This window comes from Coregonus clupeaformis, chromosome 12, assembly GCF_020615455.1.
Source record: "Coregonus clupeaformis isolate EN_2021a chromosome 12, ASM2061545v1, whole genome shotgun sequence".
NCBI lineage: Eukaryota > Metazoa > Chordata > Actinopteri > Salmoniformes > Salmonidae > Coregonus > Coregonus clupeaformis.
In genome coordinates, this window is record NC_059203.1 from 32,838,633 (window position 1) to 32,854,207 (window position 15,575).

The 15,575-nt window shown below is 45.6% G+C and overlaps 1 protein-coding gene across 1 annotated transcript; it reads right to left on the reverse strand.

Annotated features, from left to right (window-relative positions):
- Window positions 1-9,037: 9,037 nt before the first annotated feature.
- LOC121578028 (major intrinsically disordered Notch2-binding receptor 1-like) lies at window positions 9,038-15,157 on the reverse strand. Its single transcript, XM_041892079.2, has 4 exons — window positions 14,745-15,157; window positions 11,827-13,960; window positions 10,898-11,131; window positions 9,038-10,390 (listed from the first exon to the last, which is right to left on the reverse strand). Exons 2-4 carry the CDS (start codon window positions 13,945-13,947, stop codon window positions 10,196-10,198), a joined length of 2,550 nt encoding a protein of 849 aa, XP_041748013.2. The 5' UTR covers window positions 13,948-13,960; window positions 14,745-15,157; the 3' UTR covers window positions 9,038-10,195.
- Window positions 15,158-15,575: the final 418 nt, after the last annotated feature.

Below are 15,575 nucleotides of genomic sequence, written 5' to 3' on the forward strand. Positions count from 1 at the left end.
GAGTGTAACTACGCTTACAACGAAAGGCTAAAATACAGTCGAATAGGCCCAGGGTTTCCCAAACTCGGTCCTGGGGGCCTCTGGGTGCACGTTTTGGTTTTTGCCTAACACTACACAGCTGATTCAAATCATCAAAGCTTGGTGATGAGTTGGATATTTGAATCAGCTGTGTGAGTTGGTTATTTGAATCAGCTGTGTAGTACTAGGGCAAATAAAACGAAATGTGCACCCAGGGAGGTCCCCAGGACTGAGTTTGGGAAACCATGGAATAGGGAACATACAACTGCCTTGTAAAAACCCATGTTGGTCGAAGAAAAAGAGAGAATACATAAGAGAGAAATTTGCCATGTTACATTCTTCAAGGGTCTGGGGTGTAAGACACCAATGAGATATAGGGTGGAATGCCTGTGAATTATCAGGTCTTTAGTCAGACACTGCTGCCTGTCCTCCTTTAGTTTGTCTGTCACACATGGGACATACCCCACAGCATCATTAATCAACACATGCTGGCGTATCTGGGCCCTGCATCAGCTTTACTGTGCCATATAATGAGGAGAACAGAAACTCACTCACTCGCGGACACACACTAACATACAAACACATTTGGATCAAAATTGTATGTGTTTGTAAAAAATAGGACGACATGCAAATAGGCAAACACACACTTGTACACACATAGTCGCGGCAGGTAGCTTAGTGGTTAAGACCGTTGTGCCAGTAACCGAAAGGTCCCTGGGTCTAATCCCCGAGCCGACTAGGTGAGAAATGTGTTGATGTGCCCTTGAGCAAGGCACTTAACCCTAATTGCTCATGTAAGTCGCTCTGGATAAGAGCGTCTGCTAAATTACTAAAATGTAACTAATTGTCTTCTTTGTGTTTCACATTGCTCTTCCACTACTGTAGGTCCATTAGTCTTGATTTGAGATAATTGGACCTGTCAGTCAATAATACTGACTCTTTGTCTATATCTATTATTTATACAACAGGCTCGGCAAATATTCCACTAATCAAGCATCAATTAACTGCCGGAAATCTCTCCTCTCAAATCAGTCTACTTTGTCTTGGACTGACTAGAGAAGTTAGTGAGTTTCCTCTCTAGGAAGCTTGGCATCTGTCTTACAAAGACTGTGATATGCAAAGAGAATATGGAATGACTTTGCATTACCAAACAACCCATAGAAGGCATTTTGGGAAATAAGCCACCACCTATCATGCCAATGAAGAGTTTTACCAACAGAATGAATGCATTTCACAGATTTCTATTACAACACACCACTCCTTCTGCCCTTTGCCGTGGCTGCATCACTTAAATCTGGACGCATTCTTTGTACACACAATACTCCATCCACTGTAGCACTTTAACACACATCAATCCTGCAACTCTAATGCATACTATCTACACGTATGATGCTGCTAGGGCTTCCTGCCACCTACAAGCATGTGTTCACACATGAGTTAAACTGATTGGAGTGAAACCTGAAACTACCTGTAACACAGTGTGGCTGGATCAATGTGTTTTACAGTAAAGAGGGTACAGGAGAAAAAGCCTTCATCTCCGCTATCGGGGTCACTATCAGACTCAGGAATAAGAACAATGAGGGTAACAGACAAACGGTTAACCTCTGGAAATGTATTCCATTTTGAGTTTGCATTCCAATATTACACTTTATATATATCACAGAAGACTGAAATAATGTATAACAAAACCGTTTGACACAGAATTGGATTTTCGGTGAATAAAAATAAATAATTATTTATTAATTATGAAAGTGCTTAACTTGAGCTGGATCCTGCCAGAACAGGATCCGGTACCTCTTCATTTTGGACTGTGTAAGGGATCGGGGGTTGGCTGGGTCTAGACAGAGTCTGACACTTCCCCGATCTACAGAGAGGGGGAGTCATCAGACTCGATCTGGTTCACCTGAGTTCTGAGCACACCTGTCCATAATTAGGGTAGGATATAAGGTGTGCTCAGAGGTTCAGTCGGTGCGAGGTATTGTTCCTTTGTGACTTGCTAAGCGTTTTGTTCTGAGAGAGAGAGAGAGAGAGAGAGAGAGAGAGAGAGAGAGAGAGAGAGAGAGAGAGAGAGAGAGAGAGAGAGGAGAGAGAGAGAGAGAGGAGAGAGAGAGAGAGAGAGAGAGAGAGAGAGAGAGAGAGAGAGAGAGAGAGAGAGAGAGAGAGAGAGAGAGAGAGAGAGAGAGAGAGAGAGAGAGAGAGAGAGAGAGAGAGAGAGAGAGAGAGAGAGAGAGAGAGAGAGAGAGAGAGAGAGAGAGAGAGAGAGAGAGAGAGAGAGAGTTTGTTGTTTTTTGATTACCCGTGTATCCGACCAGTGCCTTGTTGTTTGATTCCCCGTATCGCTTAACCCTCTGCTTGTCTATCTCAGTGATTACCGTACTCTGACCCTGTGCCTGTGCCCTCGACTACGACTACGCCCGCTCCTTTGGTACCTCTGCCTGTCTATGCCTGGCCCGGTTTTGACCACAGCCCGCCCGACCACGATTAAGCTATTCCCTTGTCTGTACTCTAATAAAGCATCGCTATTCTGCGATTGGATCTTACCACTCTGTCCGAGTATTCATTACAGACTGTTTCGTTCTGGAACCTATTTGGCCGGATCTGTATCCTGTACCTCATGGCATAAAACATATTTTTCACTTTTTGCAATGTAAACATTTTAATAGAAGAGATCCCCCCCTAAAAACACATAATGTGAAAAAGTAGATTTTCAGCCCGGGCCTGATATTATAAGAGTTGAATCGGGTTGGGCCGGCCCGGGCTTATGGTTTGCGCAACATTGTAACCTACGGTATGTGTGAGACCAACCCGTGGCGGTGGCTGTGTGAGAAGCGCGCCTGTGTCTCTCGCAGAACTAGAATAAGAATCACTTTATATGATCTCTCTCCCTTTCACTGCTCTGGTAGACATGAGCCTGCTGTAGGCTACCAAAATATTTGATCAACTTCCAAATATTGTTTTACAAAGTAAAACATGAGCAAGATAGGCTTTTGGCACGAGCGCATCCGCCATCACCAGCGAGTGAGCTGCTCATCATTGGGTGAGTCAGTGAAACTGGAAAGCATTTTAAGGACTATAGTTTCCTCCTCATGTTGTAGCCAATATGTCTCCACACACCTAGGCCTAGGCTATTGATGGATTAAAAACAAGGTCATTTTTATTGATCTCAGATTGTCAGTTCGTCAGTGTCAAAGTAGCCTGTCATTTCGATCATTTGTGCGGTATTAAAAAATATTCTGCCAAAGCCTCCAGTCATGTAAAATGACGTAGAATTGTATGAAATGCGTTTATAAAATGACATTTAACCCGATCCTAGGCTACTACATTTCCCCCCGGTGTGTGCAACTTCTGTAAGTGCCTCTACTCTACTGCTCTATGCCACTACGCAAATGCGACGATATGCATGCTTCGCTTTATTATAGAGGTGATTTTTTTTCTCATGCGTTCCGGTACCTCAGAGCTCCCTAGGTCAACCCCCTCTTACGCTCACTTTTTGTTCCGGCACCTCCCGATTTAAGCACAGAAAATATTAATAACGTTCCACCATGAGGCCAAAACATAAACTGTGTTGTGTATGTGGCGCGTAATAATGCTTTTGATGTGCATGCAGTATGAGCAAAGATGGTTGGCCGCATCTGACCCCTTTTGTGTTGTTCCTTAAAATCGGGCCCTAGCTTTTCTGTATTCAGTGGGTCACAACAACAAAAAAGCTTGAGATGGGTCCCATTGATAATCAATCAATCAATTTTATTTTATATAGCCCTTCTTACATCAGCTAATATCTCGAAGTGCTGTACAGAAACCCAGCCTAAAACCCCAAACAGCTAATAATGCAGGTGTAGAAGCACGGTGGCTAGGAAAAACTCCCTAGAAAGGCAAAACCTAGGAAGAAACCTAGAGAGGAACCAGGCTATGAGGGGTGGCCAGTCCTCTTCTGGCTGTGCCGGGTGGAGATTATAACAGAACCATGCCAAGATGTTCAAAAATGTTCATAAGTGACAAGCATGGTCAAATAATAATCAGGAATAAATCTCAGTTGGCTTTTCATAGCCGATCATTAGAGTTTAAAACAGCAGGTCTGGGACAGGTAGGGGTTCCATAACCGCAGGCAGAACAGTTTAAACTGGAATAGCAGCAAGGCCAGGCGGACTGGGGACAGCAAGGAGTCACCACGGCCGGTAGTCCCGACGTATGGTCCTAGGGCTCAGGTCTCTCAGTTGGCTTTTTCATAGCCGATCATTTAGAGTTGAAAACAGCAGGTCTGGGACAGGTAGGGGTTTCGTAGCCGCAGGCAGAACAGTTGAAACTGGAATAGCAGCAAGGCCAGGCGGACTGGGGACAGCAAGGTGTCATCATGCCCGGTAGTCCTGACGTATGGTCCTAGGGCTCAGGTTCTCAGAGAGAAAGAGAGAACGAGAGAATTAGAGAGAGCATACTTAAATTCACACAGGACACTGGATAAGACAGGAGAAGTACTCCAGGTATAACCAACTAACCCCAGCCCCCCGACACATAAACTACTGCAGCATAAATACTGGAGGCTGAGACAGGAGCGGTCCGGAGACACTGTGGCCCCATCCGAAGAAACCCCGGACAGGGCCAAACAGGAAGGATATAACCCCACCCACTCCGCCAAAGCACAGCCCCCGCACCACTAGAGGGATATCCCCAACCACCAACTTACAATCCTGAGACAAGGCCGAGTATAGCCCACAGAGGTCTCCACCACAGCACAAACCAAAGGGGGGGCGCCAACCCAGACAGGAAGATCACGTCAGTAACTCAACCCACTCAAGTGACGCACCCCTCCCAGGGACGGCATGAAAGAGCACCAGCAAGCCAGTGACTCAGCCCCTGCAACAGGGTTAGAGGCAGAGAACCCCAGTGGAGAGGGGAACCGGCCCGGCAGAGACAGCAAGGGCTGTTCGTTGCTCCAGCCTTTCCGTTCACCTTCACACTCCTGGGCCAGACTACACTCAATCATATGACCTACTGAAGAGATAAGTCTTCAGTAAAGACTTAAAGGTTGAGACCGAGTCTGCGTCTCTCACATGGGTAGGCAGACTGTTCCATAAAAATGGAGATCTATAGGAGAAAGCCCTGCCTCCCGCTGTTTGCTTAGAAATTCTAGGGACAATTAGGAGGCCTGCGTCTTGTGACCGTAGCGTACGTATTGGTATGTACGGCAGGACCAACTCGGAAAGATAGGTAGGAGCAAGCCCATGTAACGCTTTATAGGTTAACAGTAAAACCTTGAAATCAGCCCTTGCCTTAACAGGAAGCCAGTGTAGGGAAGCTAGCACTGGAGTAATATGATCAAATTTCTTGGTTCTAGTCAGGATTCTAGCAGCCGTATTTAGCACTAACTGAAGTTTATTTAGTGCTTTATCCGGGTAGCCGGAAAATAGAGCATTGCAGTAGTCTAATCTAGAAGTAACAAATGCATGGATAAATTTTTCTGCATCATTTTTGGACAGAAAATTTCTGATTTTTGCAATGTTACGTAGATGGAAAAAAGCTGTCCTTGAAACAGTCTTGATATGTTCGTCAAAAGAGAGATCAGGGTCAAGAGTAACGCCTAGGTCCTTCACAGTTTTATTTGAGACGACTTTACAACCATCAAGATGAATTGTCAGATTTAACAGAAGATCTCTTTGTTTCTTGGGACCTAGAACAAGCATCTCTGTTTTGTCCGAGTTTAAAAGTAAAAAGTTTTCAGCCATCCACTTCCTTATGTCTGAAACACAGGCTTCTAGCGAAGGCAATTTTGGGGCTTCACCATGCTTCATTGAAATGTACAGCTGTGTGTCATCCGCATAGCAGTGAAAGTTAACATTATGTTTTCGAATAACATCCCCAAGAGGTAAAATATATAGTGAAAACAATAGTGGTCCTAAGACGGAACCTTGAGGAACACCGAAATGTACAGTTGATTTGTCGGAGGACAGACCATTCACAGAGACAAACTGATATCTTTCCGACAGGTAGGATCTAAACCAGGCCAGAACTTGTCCGTGTAGACCAATTTGGGTTTCCAGTCTCTCCAAAAGAATGTGGTGATCGATGGTGTCAAAGGCAGCACTAAGGTCTAGTAGCACGAGGACAGATGCAGAGCCTCGGTCTGACGCCATTAAAAGGTCATTTACCACCTTCACAAGTGCAGTCTCAGTGCTATGATGGGGTCTAAAACCAGACTGAAGCATTTCGTATACATTGTTTGTCTTCAGAAAGGCAGTGAGTTGCTGCGCAACAGCTTTTTCTAAAATTTTTGAGAGGAATGGAAGATTCGATATAGGCCGATAGTTTTTTATATTTTCCGGGTCAAGGTTTGGCTTTTTCAAGAGAGGCTTTATCACTGCCACTTTTAGTGAGTTTGGTACACATCCGGTGGATAGAGAGCTGTTTATTATGTTCAACATAGGAGGGCCAAGCACAGGAAGCAGCTCCTTCAGCAGTTTAGTAGGAATAGGATCCAGTATGCAGCTTGAAGGTTTAGAGGCCATGATTATTTTCATCATTGTGTCAAGAGATATAGTACTAAAACACTTAAGTGTCTCTCCCGATCCCAGGCCCTCGCAGAGTCTGTGCAGATCCAGGACAGCTAAGCCCTGGAGGAATACGCAGATTCAAAGAGGAGTCCGTAATTTGCTTTCTAATGGTCATGATCTTTTCCTCAAAGAAGTTCATGAATTTATCACTGCTGAAGTGAAAACCATCCTCTCTTGGGGAATGCTGCTTTTTAGTTAGCTTTGCAACAGTATCAAAAAGAAATTTTGGATTGTTCTTATTTTCCTCGATTAATTTGGGAAAAGTAGGATGATCGAGCAGCAGTGAGGGCTCTTCGGTACTGCACGGTACTGTCTTTCCAAGCTAGTCGGAAGACTTCCAGTTTGGTGTGGCGCCATTTCCGTTCCAATTTCCTGGAAGCTTGCTTCAAAGCTCGGGTATTTTCTGTATACCAGGGAGCTAGTTTCTTATGACAAATGTTTTTCGTTTTTAGGGTGCAACTGCATCTAGGGTATTGCGCAAGGTTAAATTGAGTTCCTCAGTTAAGTGGTTAACTGATTTTTGTCCTCTGACGTCCTTGGGTAGGCAGAAGGAGTCTGGAAGGGCATCAATGAATTTTTGTGTTGTCTGAGAATTTATAGCACGACTTTTGATGCTCCTTGGTTGGGGTCTGAGCAGATTATTTGTTGCGATTGCAAACGTAATAAAATGGTGGTCCGATAGTCCAGGATTTTGTGGAAAAACATTAAGATCTACAACATTTATTCCATGGGACAAAACTAGGTCCAGAGTATGACTGTGGCAGTGAGTAGGTCCAGAGACATGTTGGACAAAACCCACTGAGTCGATAATGGCTCCGATAAGTTTGGGATCCAGGGGTGTGGAGAAGTTTCAGATCATTACTATTACTGAATCCCCACAGACTGGCAGCGTCGTGCTGAGTACAACAGCTTTCCTGTGGCTCCAACACAACAACGGTAATGGATCAGCAACTAGACTCGAGGGGACCACTTCGTCGACACACATCCACTTAAGAGGAAGCATTGCTCTCAACATCCTGCGTGTGTGGGTGGGTGAGGTCTCAGGGTCCGCAAAGGCAGCACAACAAACCACACTTTGGCCTTACATTTTCAGATCATCCTCTAAAGCACTGTGGTACAACTACGTCAGTAAGACCGCATTCCCTGGCAATCACGTCATAGGAACTTTGGCTGTGTGTATTATACAGGCCTTGATTTTATTAATGTGATGTGCATGCGCGTGTGTGTGTACATACAGTAACACGGTAGTGGTATCACACAAATTAGATTGCACAGTGAATCCCCTATTCACAAAGTGGTTCCTGGCAGAGGATTCCTTTTCCATATCCCCAAGGGCCAAAACATCAACAACAACTAAACAAACAGGCAGGGCTGGCCCGCTCATTAGGCACGATTAGGCGGCCGCCTATGGCATTTTCTGAGCTACACTGACCAAGATGCACCTTCAACACATAAAACCTCACATAATTCGACCCCAAAACAATGACAATTTCTCTCAACCAGTGGCATGTGGGCTTTTTAGGTGAATATTGATGCCGCCCTGTGATAAGCGGTGCCCACTTTGTCAAAGTAATATTTTGCTTGTCCATTCCCAGCAAGGCTCTCCACGGTTGGAGAGAGGCATCTCTGTGGTGCTCCAACAATGTCAAAAAAAGAATCTAACATAAATCATGTAGCAGCAGGGGCGCAACTTTGGTTTTAGAAGTGGGGGGGACATATTTTTATATTTTTAATTTTTTAAAATCCAGTTGGATAAACACTCCAAACAGCCTACCCGACCACTCGGAGGCTTCTGCATGGTCCTAAAGCACACCATTGCCTCGTTTTGTATCACATTCCAATGATAAAACTGGGGGAGACAAAAATGCAATTTCTAAAATGCATGTCCCCCCTGTCCCCAGTGAAAGTTGTGGCCCTGTGTAGCAGATATAGGATATGGTAGAAAGAGCAAGTTACCTTTTCTGTAGCCTACAGGCTGGAGATAAAAGGTATGACAATTTAATGACAAGGACACTTTTTATATCATGCAGGTTTCTTCGATGAAATAGCCTAACCTAAGACACTTTTTACATCATGCAGGTTTCTCTGATCAAACAACCTAAATGGCGCCCAATAAAAAAACCAAAAACATTAACTGTCATGTTAACGAACAACATATCCTAAAAACAGGACAGGTCAAAGTAAAATGGACAATATGGAATGAACAATCACAACTGTTGTCTAGGATTTTCACCCCATTGTCATGATCAGTGGTTTCAAATTTGTATCCATAAATTTTTGACAAGCTGATCGTAGCGAAAAGGAAAATGTTCTGCATTTCCCTCTGTGTAAACACATTACAAATAGGCTCACAATAACTCCTGATAAAGTTGGGTAGCTGATATTCAGAGCTTAAACAGACAAATTGATTAGTCACAGGAATCAGGACTAATAAAGCCAATGCAATGTCCTGTTTTACAAATGGTGGGCCTACCACATGGATGGGCATTCATAAAATTCAATTTCAGGTAATACTGTAGGCTACACCTCAGTAAGCACGGACCGATGCCAATGCCATTTGGACGTCTTTTTTTGGTGCAGTCCAGACCTGACTTGATTTCCACATTCACAGTCATTGGTTTTTGGTCCGGTCCAGTCCAAATATGAACCAATCATAGACGTCTATGTTTGGTTCAGATTTGGTGCGGTCCAGACCAGCCTTGATTTCAACGCCCACAGATATAGATTTTTGGTCCGATCCGAAATCTGAACCTATCAACATCCGGAAAATAAGTATTTTCAACTTTTATTAGAATCTAAATTAACCTGATTTCAACGTGTGGAAAATATGTATTTTCAACGTCCGGAAAAGATGCCTTTTCAACGTCCTGGAAAATATGTATTTTAAACGTACGGAAAATATGTTATTTCACCTTTCATTCAGACCTAAATGAACCTAACTTCAATGTCTGGAAAGTACGTATCGTAGACGTCTTTTCAACGCAATTTTGCTTGCTGGGACCATTCTAGTTTTGCAGGGTGCCATTTTCTGGTCTTGCATAGACTAGGGCTGCAGAACAGCAAGGAAAGGCCCTGCAAACAGGTGTGGCATGTTTCATGAAACAAACACATTGGCTTAGCCAGCGAAAAATTGCGGAAATCACAGATTTCCCACTCTTGAAAAACCACTATGACAACAAAAGTTGTTTTATTCAACATAACTTACTGTACCATACTGCTTAGTGAGAAACAAAGGCATTCAAAGTCAGACAGTAGACCCACACAAATGCTGTGCTTTTTACAATTTTGAATTTTTTCAGTTGTGCTTGAAAGAAATGAGCCCAGTAAGGGCAACAGGATAAGGCCAAAATAGCACTCAAGGGCATAACTGACTGTGATAACATGGGGATTCACAAAGTGTTTGCATTAGTTTAGCTTCGTCTTTTGTTATTACTCTCCCCTGAGAATAGTGGTGCAAAAGCATGGTATATGTAGGGCATATTAGTCCCCTACATCATTATATGAAAAAGAAAAGTTATGTATCAGATAAACACTGCATTCAGACTTCAGAATCCCTGTATCTCGTCATCACTAATCAACCAATCAAGTCAGTCTATGTTTGGAGGTTTCCTGTCTGACATCCAATCAGAGCCTCAGGAGCTCATGGTGGCGATGGGGATGACGATGACAAGGATTATGGTAATGGCTGTGAAGATGAGCGCCCCCAGCTTGCAGGCTTTGGCTCTGCGCTGGTCGGCCTCTTTGCGCCTAAGCAGTGTGTTGTAACCTGGCGTGTAGATGTCCTCCATCCAAAACTCCAGGTTATTGGGGTTTAGAGGCTCCTGGGCCTACGAGACAAAACATTAGGTCACCACCGCTCTATCATGCCAGATGTTAGAGAGTCAGATAGATAACCGTTCCAGTTGTTTCATTAAAAGTCTTATTCACTGGGAGTTCCATTTGGATCCCAGTTCAGATATATTTTCTGAAGATTCAATGACTAATCCTGGTTTATATCATTTTAGGAGAAAGCTCTGTGAAACTTTACCTAATGCATTATGATGCAGTTATAGTGCATCACAAGACCCTGACTGAATAACATCTGTTTTCAGATGACTGAATAACATCTGTTTTCAGTCTGTTGAATATTGACAGCATATTCATACATTTAAGCTTATAATAAGACATTGTAAGTGCTCATAATAACAACAAAACATTTCCTCTTGGAAAGCAGGGGTCTCAAACTGGGGGCCGGCGGGCCAGATACGGCCTGCAAGCTGATTAAATGATTAAATGTGGCCTGTGGTTGTATTAAAGGAAAGTGTTACCAAAAGGCCAATAAGATCCTAATGTACCTGTAGGTCCAGAGGGGACATTCTGGCCTCTCTCTCCTCCACGGTCCAGACCGGGGCTCCTCCTCTCCCACCATCCAATCTGGGGTCACAGGGCAGCCCAGAGGACAACCCGGGATTGGTCAACCCACCACCCTTCTGACGCAAGAGAGAGGAACTGAACACCGGTTCCACCAGTTGGGAGTGTTTTTGAGGGGGGAGCTTATGACTCTGGGCGGAGTTGTTTGATTGGTCCATCTGCATGGAGGGATTGAGTCAAAGATGTGAAAGAGCGAATGCGGATGGATGAGAAGGAGGAAGAGAGAAAAATAGAGCAAACGTAAAGGCAGAAACAGAAGTTGTCATATTGGAATAAACGTGTGAACAAACTGGATACACACAAGCAGACTTTCTCTTGCCTTCTTGTCCTAAGTGGAAGATTACTGATTGCACTCTCAGAAAAAAAAGGTGCTATTTAGAACCTAAAAGGGTTCTTCAGCTGTCCCCATAGGATAACCATTTGAAGAACCCTTATTGGTTCCAGTTAAAAACCTTTTTGGCTCCATGTAGAACACTTTCCACAGAGGATTCTACATGTAACCCAAAAGGGTTCTACTTGGAACCAAAAAGGTTTCTCCTATGGGGACAGCTGAACCCTTTTTTTGACGAGTGTACAATGAAAGGCAGTCCTGCACTGACATTAAAAGAGCCATGGGTTATACTAATCAACTATGTAAACAACTGACCACCTAAACCACAGTCTGACCAACAGGCCAGCTAATTACATGTCTGACTCTGCTTTAGATTTGAGTATTCAAAACGAATTAATGTGTGCATACTTACACACACACACACACACACACACACACACACACACACACACACACACACACACACACACACACACACACACACTCACATACACTGTTGCACTGACTAAGGTCATACATCACCTGTCGTTTTTTTCCAGGCTGGGCCTTGACGTCTTTACTTTTCGAGAATGACACCGTCCAATCCCGCGCAGACGAGTTGGAGACGACGCTCGGCCGTTTGGAGTCTACGCCACTCTTCTCCTCAGGCTTGGAGGAGGCCAGCCGAGAGAGCACCACCTTCTTCCCCCCTTCGGTCTCGCTCAGACCTCCGTTTGTCTCTGTCTTCCTTTGGCTGCTGCCCCACCGGTTCCAGTCCAGGCTGCCAAACGAATGCCCAGATACAGACAGGGGCTGGGGTTCCGAGGAGCCACCAGACCCAGGAGTGAGCGAATGGCTCAGGCTACCTAGGGAAGACCCAACACCACTGGGCGGTCCCAGCCACCTACCTCCACCCCCTCCTCCCCCTCCCATGGCCTGTTCTTGTATCTTCTCATCCAGTCGCTGGAGGAAGGAGAGCACCTGGGAGATCTCAGCCTTGACCTCGGACAGTGACTCCAGGCGCCGCTCGATCTGGCCCATTCTCAGGAGGAGTTTACACACGCTGGCCTTGAGCCCACCGTCGTCGCTGCCATCCAGGGAGTGAAAGAGCCTCTGGAGCTGGCCCAGGCGGCCGCGCCGCGCCTCCGGGGTGTCCTGGGCTGCCGAGGGGCCCACGTCATGGGGGTGGAGGACCCCTGTGGAGCCACACATGCTCATGTCATCCAGGAAGCGGAAGATGGCGCTGATGTCATCCTCGCCCATCATGTCGGGGTCATCCATCGAGGTCATGAAAGACAGGCGGTCGGCGTGCACCAGGCTGCGCAGGCGCCGCGGGTCTGACATGGTGTCGGTCTGGGTGCCCCTGTTACAGGCCATCAACCCCCTTCCTCCAAGTGCGGGAATGGAGGTCCCCTCCCATCCCTTTGGAGGGGACAACCCCCCACCAAGGTTGTTTGTGGTGGGGCTGGGAGTGAGTCTCACCTGAAGAGAGCCCTCAGAGCCATCCAAGCCCACACCCACTAAGCCCACCACCCTGTCGTCCAGACTCAGGCTCTTGTCGGCCCACCCTGGCCTCTGGGCCCTGGGAGGTTGGAGGTGGAGAGGGGACCATTCTTGAATAGTATCCCCTGGGCCAAAGTACGTGGAGTCCTGGAGGTCGTCCAGGCTTTCATGTTTGGCCCGGCGCTCCGGAGAAGACCTACCGACAGTTGGAGAAGGATACGGGTTGGATAGCAGCTCAAAGCTGCGGTTGGAAAAAAGTTCCTGCCTCCCTCTTTGTCCTACTCCTCCTCTTGGAGTCTGAGACTCAGTACTGATGGTCACATGGGGAACCAGTTGTGACTGGTTGTGGAAGTCCTTCTTGAAGATGTCTCTCTTCTTCACGCAGGAATGCCGCTCCGATCCTGGCTGTGATCCCGGCTCCGATCCTGGCTCCGATCCGGGATCCCTGGGTGCCGAGTCTCCACTCAGGGAATCCTTGGAGGACTCGCTGTCTGTCTCCAGGGGGAGGTAGATGCTCTGCATGCCTGGGATGCTGCCGCTGCCAGCGAACAGCGGGGTGTTGTGTCGCCAGTCGAAAGACACAGCCCTGGCACGGCTCGGAGGGGATGAGGAGACCAGAGAGAGGGGATCGGGAGGGAGACTGGCGCGCTTGCGGAACGAGTAATTTGATTTGGGCCAGAGCAAGCTCGGGTCGATGGGGCCTGAGAGGGTCTGAGAGTCTGAAAGGGTGCGCACCCTTTCACGTCTGGAGATTCTCGCCTCGTCAGTGATGGGCAAAGAGCTTTGCAAAGAGGGCTCTGGGGATTGGTCGATGTGGGGGGCGGGCTTGGCTTTCATTGGCTGGGCAGGCTGGGCCTCATCGGGAGCCCCACCCGTCATTTGAATGAGGTTGAATATGGTGACGATGTCAGCTGCCACACCTATCGGGGATGTCCCCAGTCCCTTGGGGGTGACCCTGTCTCTGAAGAGGGTGGCGGGGAAACAGGGGTCGCGGCAGGCTGCGGAGAACAGCAGGCTCCTAAGCTCTGTGAGGTGCTGCAGGTCGAAGCGGGTGCTGACCATTCGACACAGGTCCTGGAAGGAGAGCCAGTGGCGCATAGCGGCCAGCTCCTCCAGAATACCCAGCAGGACCAGGGGGTACTCCTGTTGCAGGCTGGCCATGAGCCAATATCACCTTCATATCAACAATAAAATCAACAGGAGACATGAGAACAATCAAAGTGGTTGGAAATAACTCCTAGGATAAATACCACTAATTTATTACCACTAATTTATTACCACTTGAATACCACTGAGCCAGAGTAAAACCTAAAGTAAGAACATATTAGTAGAATATTATTTATCATATATCAAAATAACATGAAATCACATAATCTATAGCTAAATAATGAAGCATGGTCTTGCAATTTTATTTAATTCAAACCAAAAACATGTGGACCCTGGTGTTTTACTACAGTGATGTCAAATGTTCTATTTCACTGAGAGTCACACTTTACAGCAAGCGACCTTATTTTGAGCCTTAAAATAACTGACCAGATGATATGACGAGGAAGTGCTGCATAGCCTATCATATACTGTACACCGGTAAGAGGACATGCAAATTAACTTGATTGAACCAGATGAAAAAATGTAGGCTAAATGAAAAGCCAAACTCAAATAGCAGTGTTTTAAAATACATCTTAAACAAATACAAGAGAACATATGACATATATTAATTTGATAATGTAGTCGTTTTTAAGCCATCTCAGAAGCACTAAAAGTTTAACTATCGGGAGAGCAGAATCTATCACAGTCGTGGAGTCAATCCAGTCAGTGTCAAATAATCCATGCCATGAGAACATGAAATCATCTTCACTTGTGCTTGTTGAAAAGGTTGAAAAGCCTATAAAGTAGGCTAGCCTATTTAGAAACAATATTTTATCAACAGTCACACAAAGTAGGAGACTTAGGTAGCCTACCTGTTATCTCTGGGCAAAGAATCGTTGGATTTCAGCACCTCCGTTAGAATAACAGCATTGGCTTTGAGAATCGCAAAACGACCTCAGGTAGCATATTGTCTGCAGATTAATAAAAGGACGATATTCCTTTGGAAAGAAAGATCTAATCCACTGCACAGTTGATTCTCATCTGTCTGGTTGAGCTCTGTTAAAACGGGTAGCTACAGACCAGGCTGAGAGTAGAAAATTAGAAACCAGGTCATCCTCTCACTAGTCCCTAAGTCCCCAAAGGAGCCTCAAAAAAGCAGCCATTCAACTAAGTATGATCTCTCCGAATAGAATAGCTTTATGACACCTGAAATGTCAATACAAACTAGAGGCTACATGTAGGCTAATCAAATTAATCATACACTAGCCTATAATAAAGACATACCGGTTGGCACGATATATCTCTGTGTGTGAGGGAGTGTGGGAGTGTTTCTTTTCGGCTGTCAGATTACAAAAGTGTGTTTGTGTGTGTAACGGAGAAAACAGATTAAAAATGTATGATTTCATAATTGAGACTCCTCAACAACATTTAGCTTGATAGTAAACCAAGAGGACCTGATAGCACACACGCACACTCGCACAAACACACACACAGACACACACACACAGTAAAACACACACACACACACACACACACACACACAGCACACACACACACACACACACACACACACCGGCCAATCCTCCTCGTGGACCTGTCATCATTAGCGAACATTAGCATCCATAAAGGCCAATACTTAAAACCCCATTAGACTGAGAGGAGAAGAAAGCTTTCAGCTTTTACATCTCTGTCAGTTGCACCAG